The sequence below is a fragment of the Brachyhypopomus gauderio genome, chromosome 2, assembly GCF_052324685.1.
Source record: "Brachyhypopomus gauderio isolate BG-103 chromosome 2, BGAUD_0.2, whole genome shotgun sequence".
NCBI classification, from domain to species: domain Eukaryota; kingdom Metazoa; phylum Chordata; class Actinopteri; order Gymnotiformes; family Hypopomidae; genus Brachyhypopomus; species Brachyhypopomus gauderio.
In genome coordinates this window covers 24353897-24369685 of record NC_135212.1, presented here as the reverse complement: position 1 = coordinate 24369685, position 15789 = coordinate 24353897, and the positions used below count along the sequence as shown (strand labels likewise).

The 15789-nt window shown below is 43.9% G+C and overlaps 1 protein-coding gene across 1 annotated transcript; it reads left to right on the top strand.

The window, feature by feature from the left end:
• The first annotated feature begins 390 nt into the window (after positions 1-390).
• uacaa (uveal autoantigen with coiled-coil domains and ankyrin repeats a) lies at positions 391-14964 on the top strand. The gene is made up of 17 exons (XM_076992318.1): positions 391-835; positions 1743-1870; positions 3874-3962; positions 4151-4215; positions 4722-4779; positions 6229-6299; positions 7161-7267; positions 8284-8465; positions 9560-9600; positions 9941-9991; positions 10304-10390; positions 10508-10535; positions 10620-10660; positions 11018-12184; positions 12426-12566; positions 14419-14484; positions 14585-14964. Exons 1-17 carry the CDS (start codon positions 788-790, stop codon positions 14654-14656), a joined length of 2442 nt encoding a protein of 813 aa, XP_076848433.1. The 5' UTR covers positions 391-787; the 3' UTR covers positions 14657-14964.
• Positions 14965-15789: the final 825 nt, after the last annotated feature.

The following is a 15789-nucleotide window of genomic DNA, read 5'->3' as shown; positions in this document are numbered from 1 at the left end:
AAATCAAGTTATTTCCTTAAACGCACTCTAGACAAATAAAATTGGAGCAATTTTTTATTCATGAATGTTTCTCCCTTTAACTGCTCATTGATATAGCAGCTCGAAGGACCCAGTATATAAGTAATATTGTGGTTACACTGCACATTATTTACATTTTTCATAAATGAACTAATAAACAGCTGAAAGGTTTGGTTCAGACTTAACCAGCTTAAAGTAAAGAGAGGATACCAGGACAAATGTTTAGTTTTCCAAGTACACTTAAATAATACAATCTCTCTGTATGATCAGATTTGTTCGTTTTCTGTGCAATGTTAACCCCTGCTTATGCTGTTAAAAACGAGCCAGTCCAGCCCCACTCGATGTGAACATTGCGGCTTTAGTTTGTGCCGAGTGATCGGCGCTCTGAGACTCGCTACAGTAACCGCACGTGGCCCCGCGGCTCGCACGAGCTCAGCCTGCGGCACCGGGGCGGTGCACGCGGAGCCTCCGGAACCAATACCGAGGCCGCGGGAGTAGAGCGAGCCAGGGATACGCGGCTCACGTCATGTGAATCCACTTTTCACGGTGTGATCTTCGGTCCGATATTTTAGCCACGCCGATTGGCTATGATTCCCGACTTATTACAGCGTTTCCCTCGTTATTGGTTTGTGCAGACGCGTCAGTCCTGCTGGTTGTGACTGACTGGTGGATTTCACAGGAAAAGTTGGACAGAAACAAGTTCTTCGGGTCCTGACAGCTAGTGAACTGCTGGCTGAGCATTTAGATTAGTTGACTACTCTCTACAACGATGAAAAGTCTTAAACAGCGATTGAAGAAACAAGAAACATCAACAAGTGTGAGTAACCCCACGCTTCTTTACGAGATAAAATCTTATCTGGGTTTTTTTTGGCCTTTCTCCATGACGTTCAGAAACAGCGCAGGTTGCTCGCTAGCTTATTAAGGTGGAGCTTTGCGAGAACAAGGGTGTGTGTCACTGGAAGACCACCAAGTTACCTTATTTAATGCAACTTATGCGTGCGCGCGTGTATTTAATTTAAACATATCCATAAATTGTTTAAAAACACACTCATGTAGTGACAACGTTAATGATAATAGATACGTAATAACCACATGGCGCATGTAGAAGAATTCGCAGAATTACTGATCAGACCGGCTGTCAAACTACCGTCACGGTGTGCACCTGACCCACAGCGCCCGGGCACCCCTTATGAGCCATGTGAAGCCAACAGCACCCCAAAGTTCACAAAAACAACGCTAACGTTTTTATTACACACTCACTGCTGTCCTCAGATCCAGTTTTATTCTACAGAACAATAATGTTTGATATGTAGTAGTCCAGGTTCTGTTTGATTCGAGTCATTCTGGGTGTTACTTCGTCGCATCTTTGGAGCACGCCGCAAGTTTTACCAGTTGAGGGTTTACATAGTGATTCTCATTCTTATGACTGTATGCTATGTCTACATGTGATTTCTCTAATCTGTCCTATATGGTGATGGGCTTCTGTTTTTGGCTGACTACAGGAAGTTGCTTTTTAAGTAAAATAATAATTGAGATAACACAGACAAACAGACCATAAATAGACCTACTCTGGACTTGTATAGTGGACGTAAAACATTCAGTTTAACCACAGAAGAACTCAAAGTAGTTCCAAATATAGCCAGGATATTGTTATAGGTCTCTTTCTTTGACATGGTACCAATTGTGTTTTCTGGTGCCATCTTGTGGTTTACTCAATGTTGCAGAGTACAGATTGGAGCAAATATGACGAGCGTCTTCTAAAAGCAGTGGAGAATGGTGATGTTGATAAAATCGCCGCCATTCTCAAGAAGGGAGCCACCCCCACCAAACTAAACACGGAGGGCCGCTCCGCGTGAGTGTCCCACTATCACGGCCTCCATAATCATATACATGTCTGTCAGTTTCTTTACAGTATCCTCCTTGTTTCAATCTGTCTCCATTCTTCCACCCAGTGTTAAGAAGTAAACAATGCCTTGAGTGTGTTTATGTAATTGCTTGTAAAGAGAAACTGTGACACTGATGTGAATTGTATTGTTACACTTTCCCTTTGATTCAGGGATTTTTTTTTGTTGCTACAATCTTACATTTGCATTCTCAGTATACATCTCTCTCCTTTTTGAAGCTGATCTCAATTGTTGCTAAATTCTCACACACTGACATCTGCTTTTTGATTAACGTTTTAGTGGGCAGCCGTACAGTACAAGGCCTGTAATGAGGTCCTTTAAAGAGAGCGCTCTGTGGAAAAATGGTGCCTTAATACCCACTTTTCTGTGACATGACTTTTGAGACTTTTAATGGATAACTTAGAGAGACTACTGGCTCAGTTAAGTGCTTCAGTGCTAAAATGTTCACCTGCTCTAGAGAGTCCTTAAAACATGTTTTGAAAAACTACATGGTTTGGTTTGACTACATTTGTCAGACATAACAGTGTTTTTTTGCTGAAGAAGGTCAGGTGTGTGGACCTGATGCCACCTCACAACATGCCTACACAACGTCTTTGTGCTTTTCGAAGTGTGAACAAGGTCAAAATAGCAACAAGAGAAAAAAATGTTTGTGCCTCCTCACTCCCATATTAAATGACAAGACCATGAAGTAACAAAAGTTTCAGAACTTTCAGCTTGACTTGTAAAACTGGTTTAGTTGTTCTGAGTAGAGAGGTAACAGAAAGCCATGGGAAAATAATCCCTCATGGTGGATTGATTTTTTACTCTTATTTTTGCAGATCTTTGCAGAAAGCAGCATTAGCTTTATATCAGCCATCTAATTATGGGAAAAATAGATGTTGGACTTTCTCACCTCTCTGTAGGCCATGAAGCTGTGGGTTTGGATAGGGAGGTAGATGCAGGCTTCCACTCTTCAGAGTGCACTTCTCTTCAGAGTGCACTTCTCCTCCCAGTTACTGATTTCTGAACAAAGGAGAAGAACATTTGTGCTTCTACCAGCTGGTTAATCGTCACACTGACAGATCCTTTCATCATTAGATTGTTTTCCCATAGCTCTCATGACGTGCTTCCTTTAAAGCCATGACCTTCTTTGTCCGAGCACCACAGAGGTCATACTGAGTCATCTGAACCTGTGGCGATCTTCATAATTGACTGTGCACTGTACTTTGAAGTGTTTGTTTGTGCTAGGTGTCATGTGTTAGCTATCTAACATGCTGGGGATGTCATGAACAGATTTTGGAGGTATTTGCTTTGAATCATAATGAAGACGTTATGATGAAAATGCATGTCTAATTTGAAGGATTTGCGGTGTGGGTTGGCAAACCTTAGTAAAGGGGATAATATTTGTTAATCTTGCTTTAATAGGACAAAAATGAACACTGAAAGAAACAATATTTTGAGGATTTTCCTGTATACGTGCCTAATGAGGACAAAACAAACAAAAATGAACTCAAGACAGCATTCAGATGAACAGGTCATAACTGAGTAACTGCCCCCTGACTGTCATGACAGGCCTAAATATCACCTGATTAAGCACAGCACCCTTTTATAAGCCACATTCAGAATATAAAATGCCGAACTGTCCAAATGTCTTGACTCATTTACTTTTTGACCAAATTTCATACTTGTTCATGTCTACTGTTACTTATCTGTTCTAGTTTTCTAATAATGTGTTTTTGTCGAAGCGTCTGTTGAACCCTGAGGCTTATCTGTCTTGTTTCCTCCTAAGCCTGTTAGCCTCTCGTCATTTTCTAGCCATCTTCCCATTTTTTCCTTGTTTATCATGACATTAAGCTTAAACAGATTAAGTTTAGCAGTTGAAACTTGTACACATTGCAGGAATTAAACTGATTTTAGTTATCATTTCCACTAATGGATAAACACAAAATGATATCTCGTGTGTTCTTTGCAGTTTGCACCTAGCGGCCAGAGACGGGCTGATAAACAGTCTGTACCTTTTGCTCAGCCATGGTGTCAACCTGCACTCTCCGGACACAGCCGGTAAGAGCCACTTTCAGACCCGAAGGCGGTTCGGTAACTGTCGTGCTCACTAGGAGGAAGCGATACTGTATGTCTCATCATTTCGAGTCATGTGTGTCAGCACAGCCGTGTGCTGTTGGGTCGCGGCCGCCTGCACCTGCTCATGTGTCCTGCATGTTTGGCATGTCCTTGTTGTTCTGTCTGCGCAGGTAAGACCGCTCTGCACCTCTCTGCGGGAGCGGGCCATTCTGCGTGCGTGCAGAGACTGCTGCAGGTACTGCCAGCTCGGTTTTCACTGGCTAACAATCGCAGGAAGATAGGCTAGGGAGGGCAGACGCCCTGGAATGACGACCTGACCTATTGACGTGTCTTGTAAAAACAGCCCCGCCAAAAAACATTCCTTCCAAATCCTGACGCAGCAGTCGGAGACGGGGTGGTGTCGGCTGTAGCGTGCTCTCTCCTGCCCCCACGCCATCTGCTCGTCTCTGCGACTCCCTGATCTTCTGCTGCCTTCTATCAAACATCAGGGTTGAACTGCAGCTTTTTTTCTACCTCAGCGACAAAGTCTCAGTGTATAGAAAACACTGAGATATAAATGGAGTGAAAAAGATTAGCCTCGACTAAAGGAATGTCTCATTTGCACAAGAACTGTATAGTGTATAAAAAACCATCCGCAGAAGTAAACGTTTTCATGGGGAAATAAAGGGCTGGTGAATTAAAGTTTAAGTGAATTTAAATTTTAACGCTCAAGATGTGAATATTTTGAATGTTGTTCCACAGTGCAGAAGTCCTGTTGATAGCACAGACCTGCAGGGGAGGACAGCTCTGCATGATGCAGGTGAGAAGATCTCCATCTCTGGATGACTAACACCACCAAGCCTGCCATCTGAACCCCACAGGACTGTTGTTATTTAGGTTCAGATCACCAACAGCTGCAGATTCTGTGTTCCACGTGTGTTATGTGCTTTCTAGCATCTTAACAAAAGTGAGGGTGGCTCTCCTAAATCTGTTCTTGTTAGTGTCACGACGATTAGGAAGTAGTTGTGAAAATGCCTTCCAACCACCACCCTCTCTCACCAGTATCCTCTGTCAGATAGCAATGGCATTGTACGCGACTTTTAGTTTGATTTAGTTTAGTTAGATTCTGCCACTCATGCCTATGTTTTGGTTATGTGCCAAACCCCACACCACATTCACCACACGTCTTGTATTATGCTGTTTACGTTGTCCTTTCATAAGCCTTTTATGTTAGTGTAACCATTTGTCATTTGTCATTAATAGATTTCTTTAGTTCTTTAGAGGTTTCGTTTTCGTTTCATTAAAACCTTCACTTGGGCGTTTGCTTCCCTACGTGTACTACGCCCATGACGGTACTCCTTATAAATGCTGTCTCTCCCAGATGACTTCTGGATTTAATCTAGCATGTTATCAGGAAGACTGCTTGCCCAGCGGTCTCATGAATACTCTTAGATGTCTCTGTCAGGTGTGGATTCAGGGAGGAAATGAACCCAGGTAGTGTTGAGGTGATATGATGATGAACTCCTGATATAACTCCTCCATCCACCTGGTGGTCTGCCCTAGGCTTGTTAAAAAATGACTCATGCCAAATATTCGTGCAAAAGAAGGAGTTAAACCTAAATTCATGCCTTAATCCAGCATGTTTCCTGTTATCGTCTGAGTTAATCCTGTTTAATGACCTTGACAAAGGCTGATGTTCTTTGTGCTGTTCAGCACTCACAAATGGATTCAGTCAAATATTCACATTGCAAGCTCCTAACGGCCCAAACGAAATATCTGTGCGCTACATCTCAGCCCACAGTCCACCTAGAAAGTGGATTTGTAGTATTTCATGACTGCTAATTGGTATGCGCTGTCAGTCAGTTTGAGATTGCCTGCTTGGTGTTTTTTTTTTTACAATTGTGTATGGTTTAAACTTAGTAAACATGTATATAATATTTTGATATGAATGTCTTTCATAGGCAGACAATGAGGCCAGATTTGCATTTTTTTAATTTTTTGTGAAAATGGAAAACAATAGAATGTGTCAGTCAATCAAATATTGTGAAGAGTCATGGTGGATAATTTCCTGATGAACCTTATTAACTGAATGTCTAATCTACGTTGTAATGTTGTTTTCATTTTCAAAACAAGAAACATCAACATAGCTGACTCTCTCCACATGTTCCCAAACCTTTGATGACTATGATGATGAACTGTTCACAGTGCCAGCACAACTTTGTCTAATCTGATGTCTGAACTGGCTGGTTTGCTGGTTGTCTTTCCACAGCATATGCAGGTCACAGCATCATAATCAAAATGCTGTGTGAAAGTGGTGCATCTGTCAACTCTGTTGACATGGTAAGTACAACATTTATTTTCTTATTCATAATTAATAAATATGTTTATGCATGTGTTATGCTTATGTGGTCTGGAAAGACTCCTGTGTGTTTATGGCTTTCTGAAACGATGATTGCACACACAAAGACAGGGATATACAAAGCCCTATCATAGACAGCTTTTATCTTGTAATGCTCTAGTGTACTACCTTAAACCACTGGTCTCTAGTTCACTACCTTAAACCACTGGTCTCTAGTGCACTACCTTAAACCACTGGTCTCTAGTTCACTATCTTAAACCACTGGTCTCTAGTTCACTACCTTAAACCACTGGTCTCTAGTTCACTATCTTAAACCACTGGTCTCTAGTGCACTACCTTAAACCACTGGTCTCTAGTTCACTACCTTAAACCACTGGTCTCTAGTTCACTACCTTAAACCACTGGTCTCTAGTTCACTACCTTAAACCACTGGTCTCTAGTTCACTACCTTAAATCACTGGTCTGTAGTTCACTACCGTAAACCACTGGGAGGAGATTCTGATTCTGGGAGCTGCTTCCAGTATTTTATTTTATTAAGTGTACAGCTGGAAGAAGCTTTTATCATCACTTTCTAAATACCTTCAGCTGCATTGATGGCAGTATTTAAGCAATCTTTATCTTAGCTGGCATACAACTAAGGTTTTGTCTTGTTGCCTGGTTACTGCTAGTTTGAATCAGTGCTACAGCTGTCTGTGGTCTGGAGACCAGGCTTACGTCCAAAATCACAAAGCACGAGCACATGGCTCGGGACCATGTGGGATCCTCTACCAAGTCATCGTGTGGAGTGTTTTACAAATGGAACTGTTGTTGTCATTTGTGTTGCATGTGTGTGTCCTCCCCAGGATGGCTACTCTCCCTTGTTACTAGCGGCACGGCGAGGTCACCCGCGAGCATGCCAGCAGCTGCTGCATTCTGGGGCTTCCGGCGCTTTCCGAGACAAACACAATAAGTCTGTACTTCCCCTCTGTCCTTATTTATATTCTGAACTAGTTCAGGCTGTGGAGTGTAGAAGGGTGATTTGAAAGCCAAATTCACCCCCTAAGCTCTATACTGTACAGGAAATGCATGTCCTTCAAGAAATGTTTACCAATTAGGGGGCACGCAGTACACAGGAGATAAACAAGTTTTCCTCTACTTGTTTTTCAAAGTGTAAATCATGCAGATTTATGGATAAGTGGCTTGTGTGATGGTGACTGTGGGCCTCTGAAGGAGAGGGGTAGTGTGATAGAGAGCGTCGTTCCGAAGGGTAAATGTGTGTTCTCGCCGGTTGGTCCGGTGGTCAGGACACATGCCTCCTGCAGCCTCCTGGCTCTGGGGCTCTCTTCCTTTTTCCAGTGTGGAGTAACTTGGTAGGATTCTTGTGGGTAGGATCATATATAAAGGAAGGTGTGAGAGCTCAAAGGCATTAAATCCAAAGCATAATGGATGTGTACATGAGGTGCAAATGCTGCCAACTACAGGGGTCAGAGTACTTGGGGCTGACTGGCCTGGAAAGGACCGGAACATTCTTTACCCTTGCTCACTAGCCACATTATGATAAATGCCTTGTAAGAGACATATGACTCAAGTTAGCACAGCTCAGTTTGATCTGGGGTCCCATCCATTTTTTTGTCTACGACCACAGAATTACTGTAGTAAATATGTTCATGGATATTTGCTGTTTGAGAGTTTGTGCATGTCTGCATTCTGGATGACATCTTTACATCCACTAGGGAGCCATATCCACACTGCAACCTTTTCTGTATCTTTTTATCAAATATAAGGTCAGTCGAGGTGTAATTGTCTGGTGTGCCCCTGAATGAAAGAGTAAATGACCAGCAAAGAACCTGTAGACTGACTTATTGAACACTTTATCTTATGGCCATGAAGATAACCCAAGGTTGTGACACTTGCAGATGCCTTCTGAGGTTTTCAGCCTTCCTCTGATAAGCTGTGCGCTGTGTGTCTGTGTGTGGATGCTTGCAGGACTGCCCTCATCTTGGCCTGTGAGCACCCTTGTCGTGACGTAGTGGAGGTCTTACTGAAAAATAAGGCAGACGTCACTGCCCTGGACATCCATGGCTATGACTCTTGCCACTACGCTCGGTTGAGTGAGGACCAAGCCCTGATCACCATGGTCAGACAAGCGTGGGAAGCAGCCTGCAAGGGTAAAACTTCTCCTTCAATCTGTACCCAACAGCATCGGTGCGGCCATTTTATTCAAACCCCCCTCCCCCCACCCCACCCCATACAGGTTTTCCTGAGCCACAACTGCATTTTTAAACATTTCGCTTATGTTACTTATTGGTTATTATCTGTTTTTAGATGACATTCAGCTATATTTTCCATTTTAAAATATAGCTGATATAAAAAATATAATATATATAGCTAATATAGCTTTAGGTTCTGTATGCTCCTCAATGTGTGACCCGTCCCCAGCATTTGAAATGTATGTTAAACAGATTAAAGCTTTTGCCACGTAAGGACTATTAGCGAATTGCAAGCATTGCTTTGGTATGTGCCTCTAATTCCTCTCATATTGACTACTGCAATGCAGTCTTTCCAGCATTTAGTAGGTCAGCCCTTGAAAGACTGCAGATCATTCACCCTGCTGCCAGTGCTCGGTTTCGTACTCAAGCAGATGGTCTCACGTCACGCCTGTTCTTAGATGTCTCCACTGGTTCTCCATATAGAATTCAGTTTAAAATCCGCACTCTCTGTGTGCTACTGTCTTCTTATGGGGCATTGCACAACCAGAGCCCTGCATGTGGGACTGATGTGTTTCATCCTTCTTCATCAGATCCTTCTCATGGGTCACATGAGCGTAATCCACTAGCTGTCCTGCACGATGTGTCAATGTCCTGTGGTGACTGAGCTTTTGAGGTTTTGGCAACCAAATTGTGACTGATATCGGCAAAAAGTGCCTTATATACGTAAATTGTACTTGCTTCCTTATTAATCTGAGATATCAGAACTAGTTGTATTATTCAAAAGAGTGTTCACATTTCAGTAGGCTACAGATCACTGCTCCTGGGTTATGTACTGCATAAGAGGAGATACCGCATATCAGCACCAGGTATCTTAAGGGCTTGGCTCAGGTGTGGTGGGAGGTCTGATGATCTCTAGGTCTGGGTTGGCAAACACTGCACATCATGGCAAATAAAACATCAGTATATATCTTTTAAAATTTCTTATGTTTGTTAATGGAAGCAACAGTCAAATGATGCATTAATGGTAAATGCATGATTCTCTCTCTGTACAGCTAAAGAGTCTGAAAAAACAGCACAGAAAGTACATCAGCAGGTAATGATGAATGACTCATCCTGGATCCAGTGAAGTGTTGTTTATAATGTAGTTTAATTTAATGATCTAATGATGTTTCTATATGCCTTCGTTGACACCCTCTTCATTACCAGGTACTTGCTTTGGCGCTGTAAAGACATTCCCAGAATCTAAAAGAGGTTCTAAGCCTCCTTCTGATTTTGGCTATTTGTGTGCATCACTGCCACCTAGAGGTCAAACTGTTTTTAACAGTGCAGTTTTGTAAGCACGCCATGCTTCTCATGTTGAGAACGAATCGCGTTCTTTCCTTGCTGTGGCCAGATCAATAATGAAGGACAATGTGTATTGTTTTTTTCTCCAGAGATCAATGAACACTGAAGCTCAGACTCCTATGAGGAAGTCGACAGCACATGTGAGCAGAATATAACCCTCTATCATCTTAACACCACTGTTTGGAAAATTAACCTATGACTTCTATCATTCATTTCTATAATTGATTTGACCTAGACAGGAGACAGTAGATCTTAGATATAGTTTAATTTATATTCTGTTAGAGAAAAGAACAGCGTGCTACCAGTGCTTATCCTGTAGAGTGTTTCTGTACATTCTTGAATAACGCCACAAGATGCGTTAAGAAGACAGTTTTACGCAGTGTGATTTTCCAGACGGTTAAAGGTTTATGGGATTTACAACCACTGCCATTGCAATATTTCTCTTTCACAAGGCTCCTGCCAGAGTCCCATCTTCTGGTACCAGCTGGACCGGTGCGGACGAGGTGAAGCACGAGAAAGGAGCGTCCCACCAGTCCGCCGTGAGTCACTTTACGAGTGCTGATCAAAACCCGTAGCCATTTCCCTCTGTGGCGGAGCTTAACCCGCCCCATTCCGCCGTGAGACACCGCCAGTCACGACTGCTCTTTGAATTGCAGAGAGAACGTGGCGGCCTCTCCGCTGATGGTAAGTGCTCTGCCTTCTCATTACAATCAGAGGTGAAGCAGGTAATGGTTGAGTCGCTGTTTTGACCCTGGTGCTTTCGTCCAGGAAAAGAGGTGGAGAGGAGACCTCGTCTGGAGTCAGCGCAGGTACCTGCCCCCTCCTCTCCAACACCTCCCCATTCAACACCTCCCCATTCAACACCTCCCCATTCTGGCCTTTCATTTTATTACTGATATAATGAGCTAATTGTGCTAATTGTTAGTTTTGAATGTACTCAAAGGTAACTCTTATATATATTTGTATATTTAATGGCAATTGAATATCCATTTCCTGGTATGTAGAAGTCGAGTTGTTGACTTTGCCTTGTTTTGTTAGCCTGTAGGCAGCACCCCCATAAAAAATGAAAAAAAAAAAAATGGAATGGATCAAAAATTGAACATTTTTGCACTCAGACTTTGGGTGCAATGTAACTGTGTTTCTGCTTCTGTTTTAACCTGTTTCAGTCTCCACATTCAGCTTCCTTCCGATCAGCGCTCAGACCAGCGGAGGTGCTGGCCGGGGACGCAGAGCCCCTGAGGCGGGAGCTGGGGGAGGCACGGAGGCGTCAGGAGGCGGCCCAGCAGGAGGTGCTCAGGCTGGAGGCAGTTCTGGCCAAGCGCATCCGTGACTATGAGGAGCTGAGGATGGGCAGTGAGCTCGCCCTGCAGGAGGCCCACGGCAGGGCGTGGGAGCTGGAGGAGGCCCTGTGGGAGGTGCAGCGGCGGATGGCCGGCTCGGAGGCCAGGGTCCGGCAGATGCAGGCCCACCTGGTGTCCGTGCGGGAGAACCTGGTGGAGGAGATCAGGGCTCAGCGACACGAGGCCAGAGCCCACAAGGAGGTGGCCGCGGCCCAGCTGGAGGAGGTGAGGAAGGAGCTCGGGCAGAGCCGCAGGGAGCTGGAGGAACAGCGCGGACAGCGGGACGAGCTCCTGAAGCAAGTGCACGAGCTCACCAAAGACCTGCGGAGCAGAGATGAGCACACTGAAGCTCAGAAGGCCAGCCTGGAGGAGGTGCAGGCCAGAAGAACTGAAATGGCTTGCAAGGAGATCCAGACCTCCTCGGCTTGGCAGCCTGTGTCTCCAGAGACCACTTTCACAGACCTCACCAACGGCACTCTTCAGCGGGACACGGACGGGAAGGACCACATCGGCCTGGAGGAGCACGAGGAGGCAAGGAGCGTCCTCAGCACGGCCCTCAGGCAGGCGGAGGCCTGCACCATGGAGGCTCTGCAGAAGCAGCGGCGAGCGGAGGAGGAGACCCGGGGCCTCCTGGCTGAGCTGCAGGATCAGAAGGCGGAGCTGGACATCCTGCAGGAGGCGCTGCAGGCTCGGTTTGTGCCAGTGGCCCTGCTGGAGGAGAAGGAGAGAGAGCTGGACCAGCTCAGGCTGATCATTAAAGAGATGGAGACCAAGCAGAGGAACCAAACCACTGAAGAGACAGGGAGGCAGCAAGAGGGACCAAGGCAGCCTGACCCTGCTCATTGTGTCAGACCAGAACATGTGGACAATACGGACCCACAGGCTGGTAGTTCCCCACAGGAGAGTATGAAGCCAAATAGCAAAACCACAGAGGTGTCCGTCTGTGTTGATCAGGAGAGAATATTGGCAAAACCTCCTGATGGACCAGACAAGGTTTGAGGAACAAGGATGACTATCACTCTTTTCAAATCATATCTGGGTTAAATTCAAAGAATGGTACAGCTTTGGTGCCAGACATTCCCAAATTAACTACAAATTATATTTTTGTGCTGTTTCTCCAAGCTCTACAGTCACATCTGTGAAAGGTTCCTACACTGTAGTTTGGAGGACTGTTTGTTGTTGTTGTTGACGTTTTGGAGCCTTGCGGCCTTACCCTGAGTGTTTTCTATCCCAGGGTCTGCAGGACGCAGTGGAGGCACAGGGGCAAAGGGAGACTCAGAACAGGTCATCTGCCCCGAGCTGCCCCTGCCCTGTTGCACACTCTGACTGCGCCGCCCTGCAGGCGCACGTTAGCCGCTTGCAGCAGCAAATAGAGGTCAGTGTCCCCCCCACAATGAAATATGGTGGTCAGGCCTCTGGTGTTTAGCCTTGTCTCACGGTCAGGAGACAGTGCTGGCTGTGAGGTGGGTGGAGATGGGCCTTGGATTTATAAACGTCTGACCTCAAACCACCCCAACCCTGAAGCCAGATCATTATTCCTATTCACGAGTAATGTATTTATTCATGAGTTTTGGTTGAAGCTTTGTGCATACTCTCCTACCAATGCGAGTTGAATAGAAGAGGCTCTCCAGCTATTGGTAGGAAGGGTGTTGTGCTGGAGCATGCAGGGAAATCTGTTATTCCGTTATTCTGTCTCCGTGCGGCGGAGGCCGTTTTCAGGGAGAGGGCCCCCTCGTTGGCCTGCACCTGCACACGTGAGCCCTCCAGACTAGAGGCTCACGTGACCAAGCCCTCCATGCAGGGAGACTAGAGGCTCACGTGACCCAGCCTCCTGTTGTGCTGAGAGGAGCGCCCACTGACTCAAGATGGCTGATACTGTGTTACATTTTCAAGTGCCTGTTGAACTGAAATTACTCTGACAAAAATAGATATTATGTCAGCTAGAGATTGAGAGGAAACATATCCTTATTTTGCTTTATTTTAGCCATTCGAAAAAAATCTAAGAAGAAAACTTTGTTTCATTCCTTATGTGTCTACTTTTGGTGTGCTTGTTTCGATGTATACAGCAGGGGTGGGTTTCCCGAAACGTTCGTAGCGCTAAGTACTTCGTAACCTCATATGAAACGTACGAGGTTAAGAAGTACTTAGCGCTACGAACGTTTCGGGAAACCCACCCCAGATAAGTAAGAAGCATCTATGGTTGGGCACTGTAACAATATGTTATAGTGATAAACCTTCACTTTTTGCTTTTCTTTACATCATGGATATTGCCAGTATTTCTGACCAGGTGCACATTGACATATTATTGTATATGTATATTGCATATTTATCATTTGTTCATTTATTTGTTTATTTGTAAATGTTACATTCAAAAGCATCATTGTATTCATGTACTCATCTACCTTTTCAATTTTAGCATACCTGCGTTGCTGTTTTGGTGTTGAAATGTTTCGAATTTACTAACGAACCTCAGAAAAAAATTTGTTGCATTATTATTCATTGTTTATTAGTTATTCGTTGTAAAAATATGATGTTTTTGCCATTTTACCCCCCCTACCCCATCCTTATCCCCACCCCCATCACTACCTCTAACCTTCATCATATTTACCCCACAGTGACCTCATAGCGGGGCTTCAAATGCCCCCAAAACACATTTCCTGTTTCTCACATTCCGTTGCACAATTCAGTTGAGGTGTGAGATATTGAAAAACCTAACCTATCTAAATAAAGAATGTCTTAAAATAAACCTGCATAATATGTTGGGGTTTTTGTGCCAGGTTGCTGTTTGGTTAGGAGATGGTCTCATACACTACCGGGTACAGGGACATCAGGGGCCCTGAGCTGTTGAATGACTTCCACTGGTTCACATTTGGACTGGTGCTGCGGTGTAATACAGGAAGGCTGCTTCCTGTCATGTTCAGTAGACAAGGCTCAAACTAGTGGACTAGGCTCAAACTAGTGCACTAGGCTCCTGGGTGTTCCTGGGTATAAGTGAATGTAGATATATGTATCCATATAAGGCAAACACAGCATAGCATGCTATCCAATGCAATCCAGCCACTGGAGCTTTGCTTTTTTTTATTAGCAGACACCAAGATTTCTGTAAGTGTTTACTGTGCAGGTTGAAATCCACAATAAAGTCTGAAAAATATTCATGGAATATATTTTGTACTCATTTTGGAATGTAAAATTGACATTTTATACTATTCTGGTCTTGTTCTTGACAGAACTCTGAAAGGCATTACAGGCAAGTTCTCTCAGTCTATCGTGCACGTCTTCTCAGCGCGGCTCAGGTACGATCGTGTTCTTGCCATCTGATGGTTCCTCTGTGTCTCTCTGTAACATTTGATCTGCTTACTGAGACCTGCTTAACCGCCTGTGTCTCGCCCGCAGGGCTACATGGACGTGGAGGCCAGAGAGGCCCTGCTTCAGATCGCCCAGATGAGACCAGGGTGTGTGTGTTGATCTGTGTGTGTGGCCGGGTCTGCGTATGTTTATAAAATAAGTTTCACATTCATGAAGCTCCATGTGGAAGATGGTTGCTTTTGAACATGGCATGTTCTGCACTGTGGTTGTGTACCCAGACATGTGCCTAGACATCTTTCAGAAGTGCTTTAATTATGTAAGTATTTATATAATATCTGTCAGACTAAATAAATGTATAAAATTATTTATACAATTTTATATTATATTTAGACATAAGTATAAATCATTATCTGCTCTTCATTATGTACATGTACTATAACTAACTAATGAAAATTCTTTTAAATGCCTTTGATATCCTGCCTGTTTTTTTTTTAGTGTTTTTGGTTTTTGTTTGAAAAATCACAGATCCTTCAGATTTAGATGTGATCTTTGGGTAAGGATTCTTCATCAAGAAGCTGCTTAATGGGTTTTGTCATATTTTTTGTCTGATATTGTGAAAAACTTCCACTGCCCTCTAGTGGGTACTAGCAAAAACCAGTTTGCATTCCAGTAAGAGAATTTACATCCTAAAGAAATGCTTGTGGATTTTGTATAAACATCCTGCTGTATAACTTAACATCATAACCAAGTACCGTCCCTGACTGGATACAGTCTCTGACGTCAGCTTCAGTGTTGCTAAATTAAGACCTAACCTTTGCGAATTCAGTGAAATCTGCCTGTCCGCAGTCCCTCCCCCAAAAAAGAAAAAGAAAAATAACATTTAAAAGAGAAAGAGGGGGGAAGACTCCATCTCTCAGTCATGCTGGTATTTTGTTCCAGCAAAATCCCTTGAGGTTAAACCTCTTAAATATTCTCCAGAACAGCTCTCCATCTGGTCTTTATTTGAACAGTAACCAGAGAAATGGCACACTCGTAGTCTTACACACACCTCAACACAGTCATTCATCTGCACTTTCATTTGAGTTAATAAGATTTATTTCCTACACCAGTCCAGGGTAGCAGTGCTCTGCTTAGACTCACACCTGTATGTTTTCCATTCTGTGACTGAATAGAGATATTGTGGCTAATGTGGTTTCATTCATTTTCTTGGCCTTAGTGTGTACAGTGGAGCTACAGTCTGAAAGCGTGTGATATTATTTAGAAAAGCCCTTTGGCAGTAGAGCTGTGTGCTT

What these genes read in the sequence shown, in the direction of transcription:
- uacaa (XM_076992318.1), top strand. Translation starts at nt 788, where the DNA reads ATGAAAAGTCTTAAACAGCGATTGAAGAAACAAGAAACATCAACAAGT. An exon ending in GTGGGAAGCAGCCTGCAAGG is followed by an intron (nt 8,466 to 9,559) that starts GTAAAACTTCTC and finishes CTCTCTGTACAG; the next exon opens with CTAAAGAGTCTGAAAAAACA. An exon ending in CACAGAAAGTACATCAGCAG is followed by an intron (nt 9,601 to 9,940) that starts GTAATGATGAAT and finishes TTTTTTCTCCAG; the next exon opens with AGATCAATGAACACTGAAGC.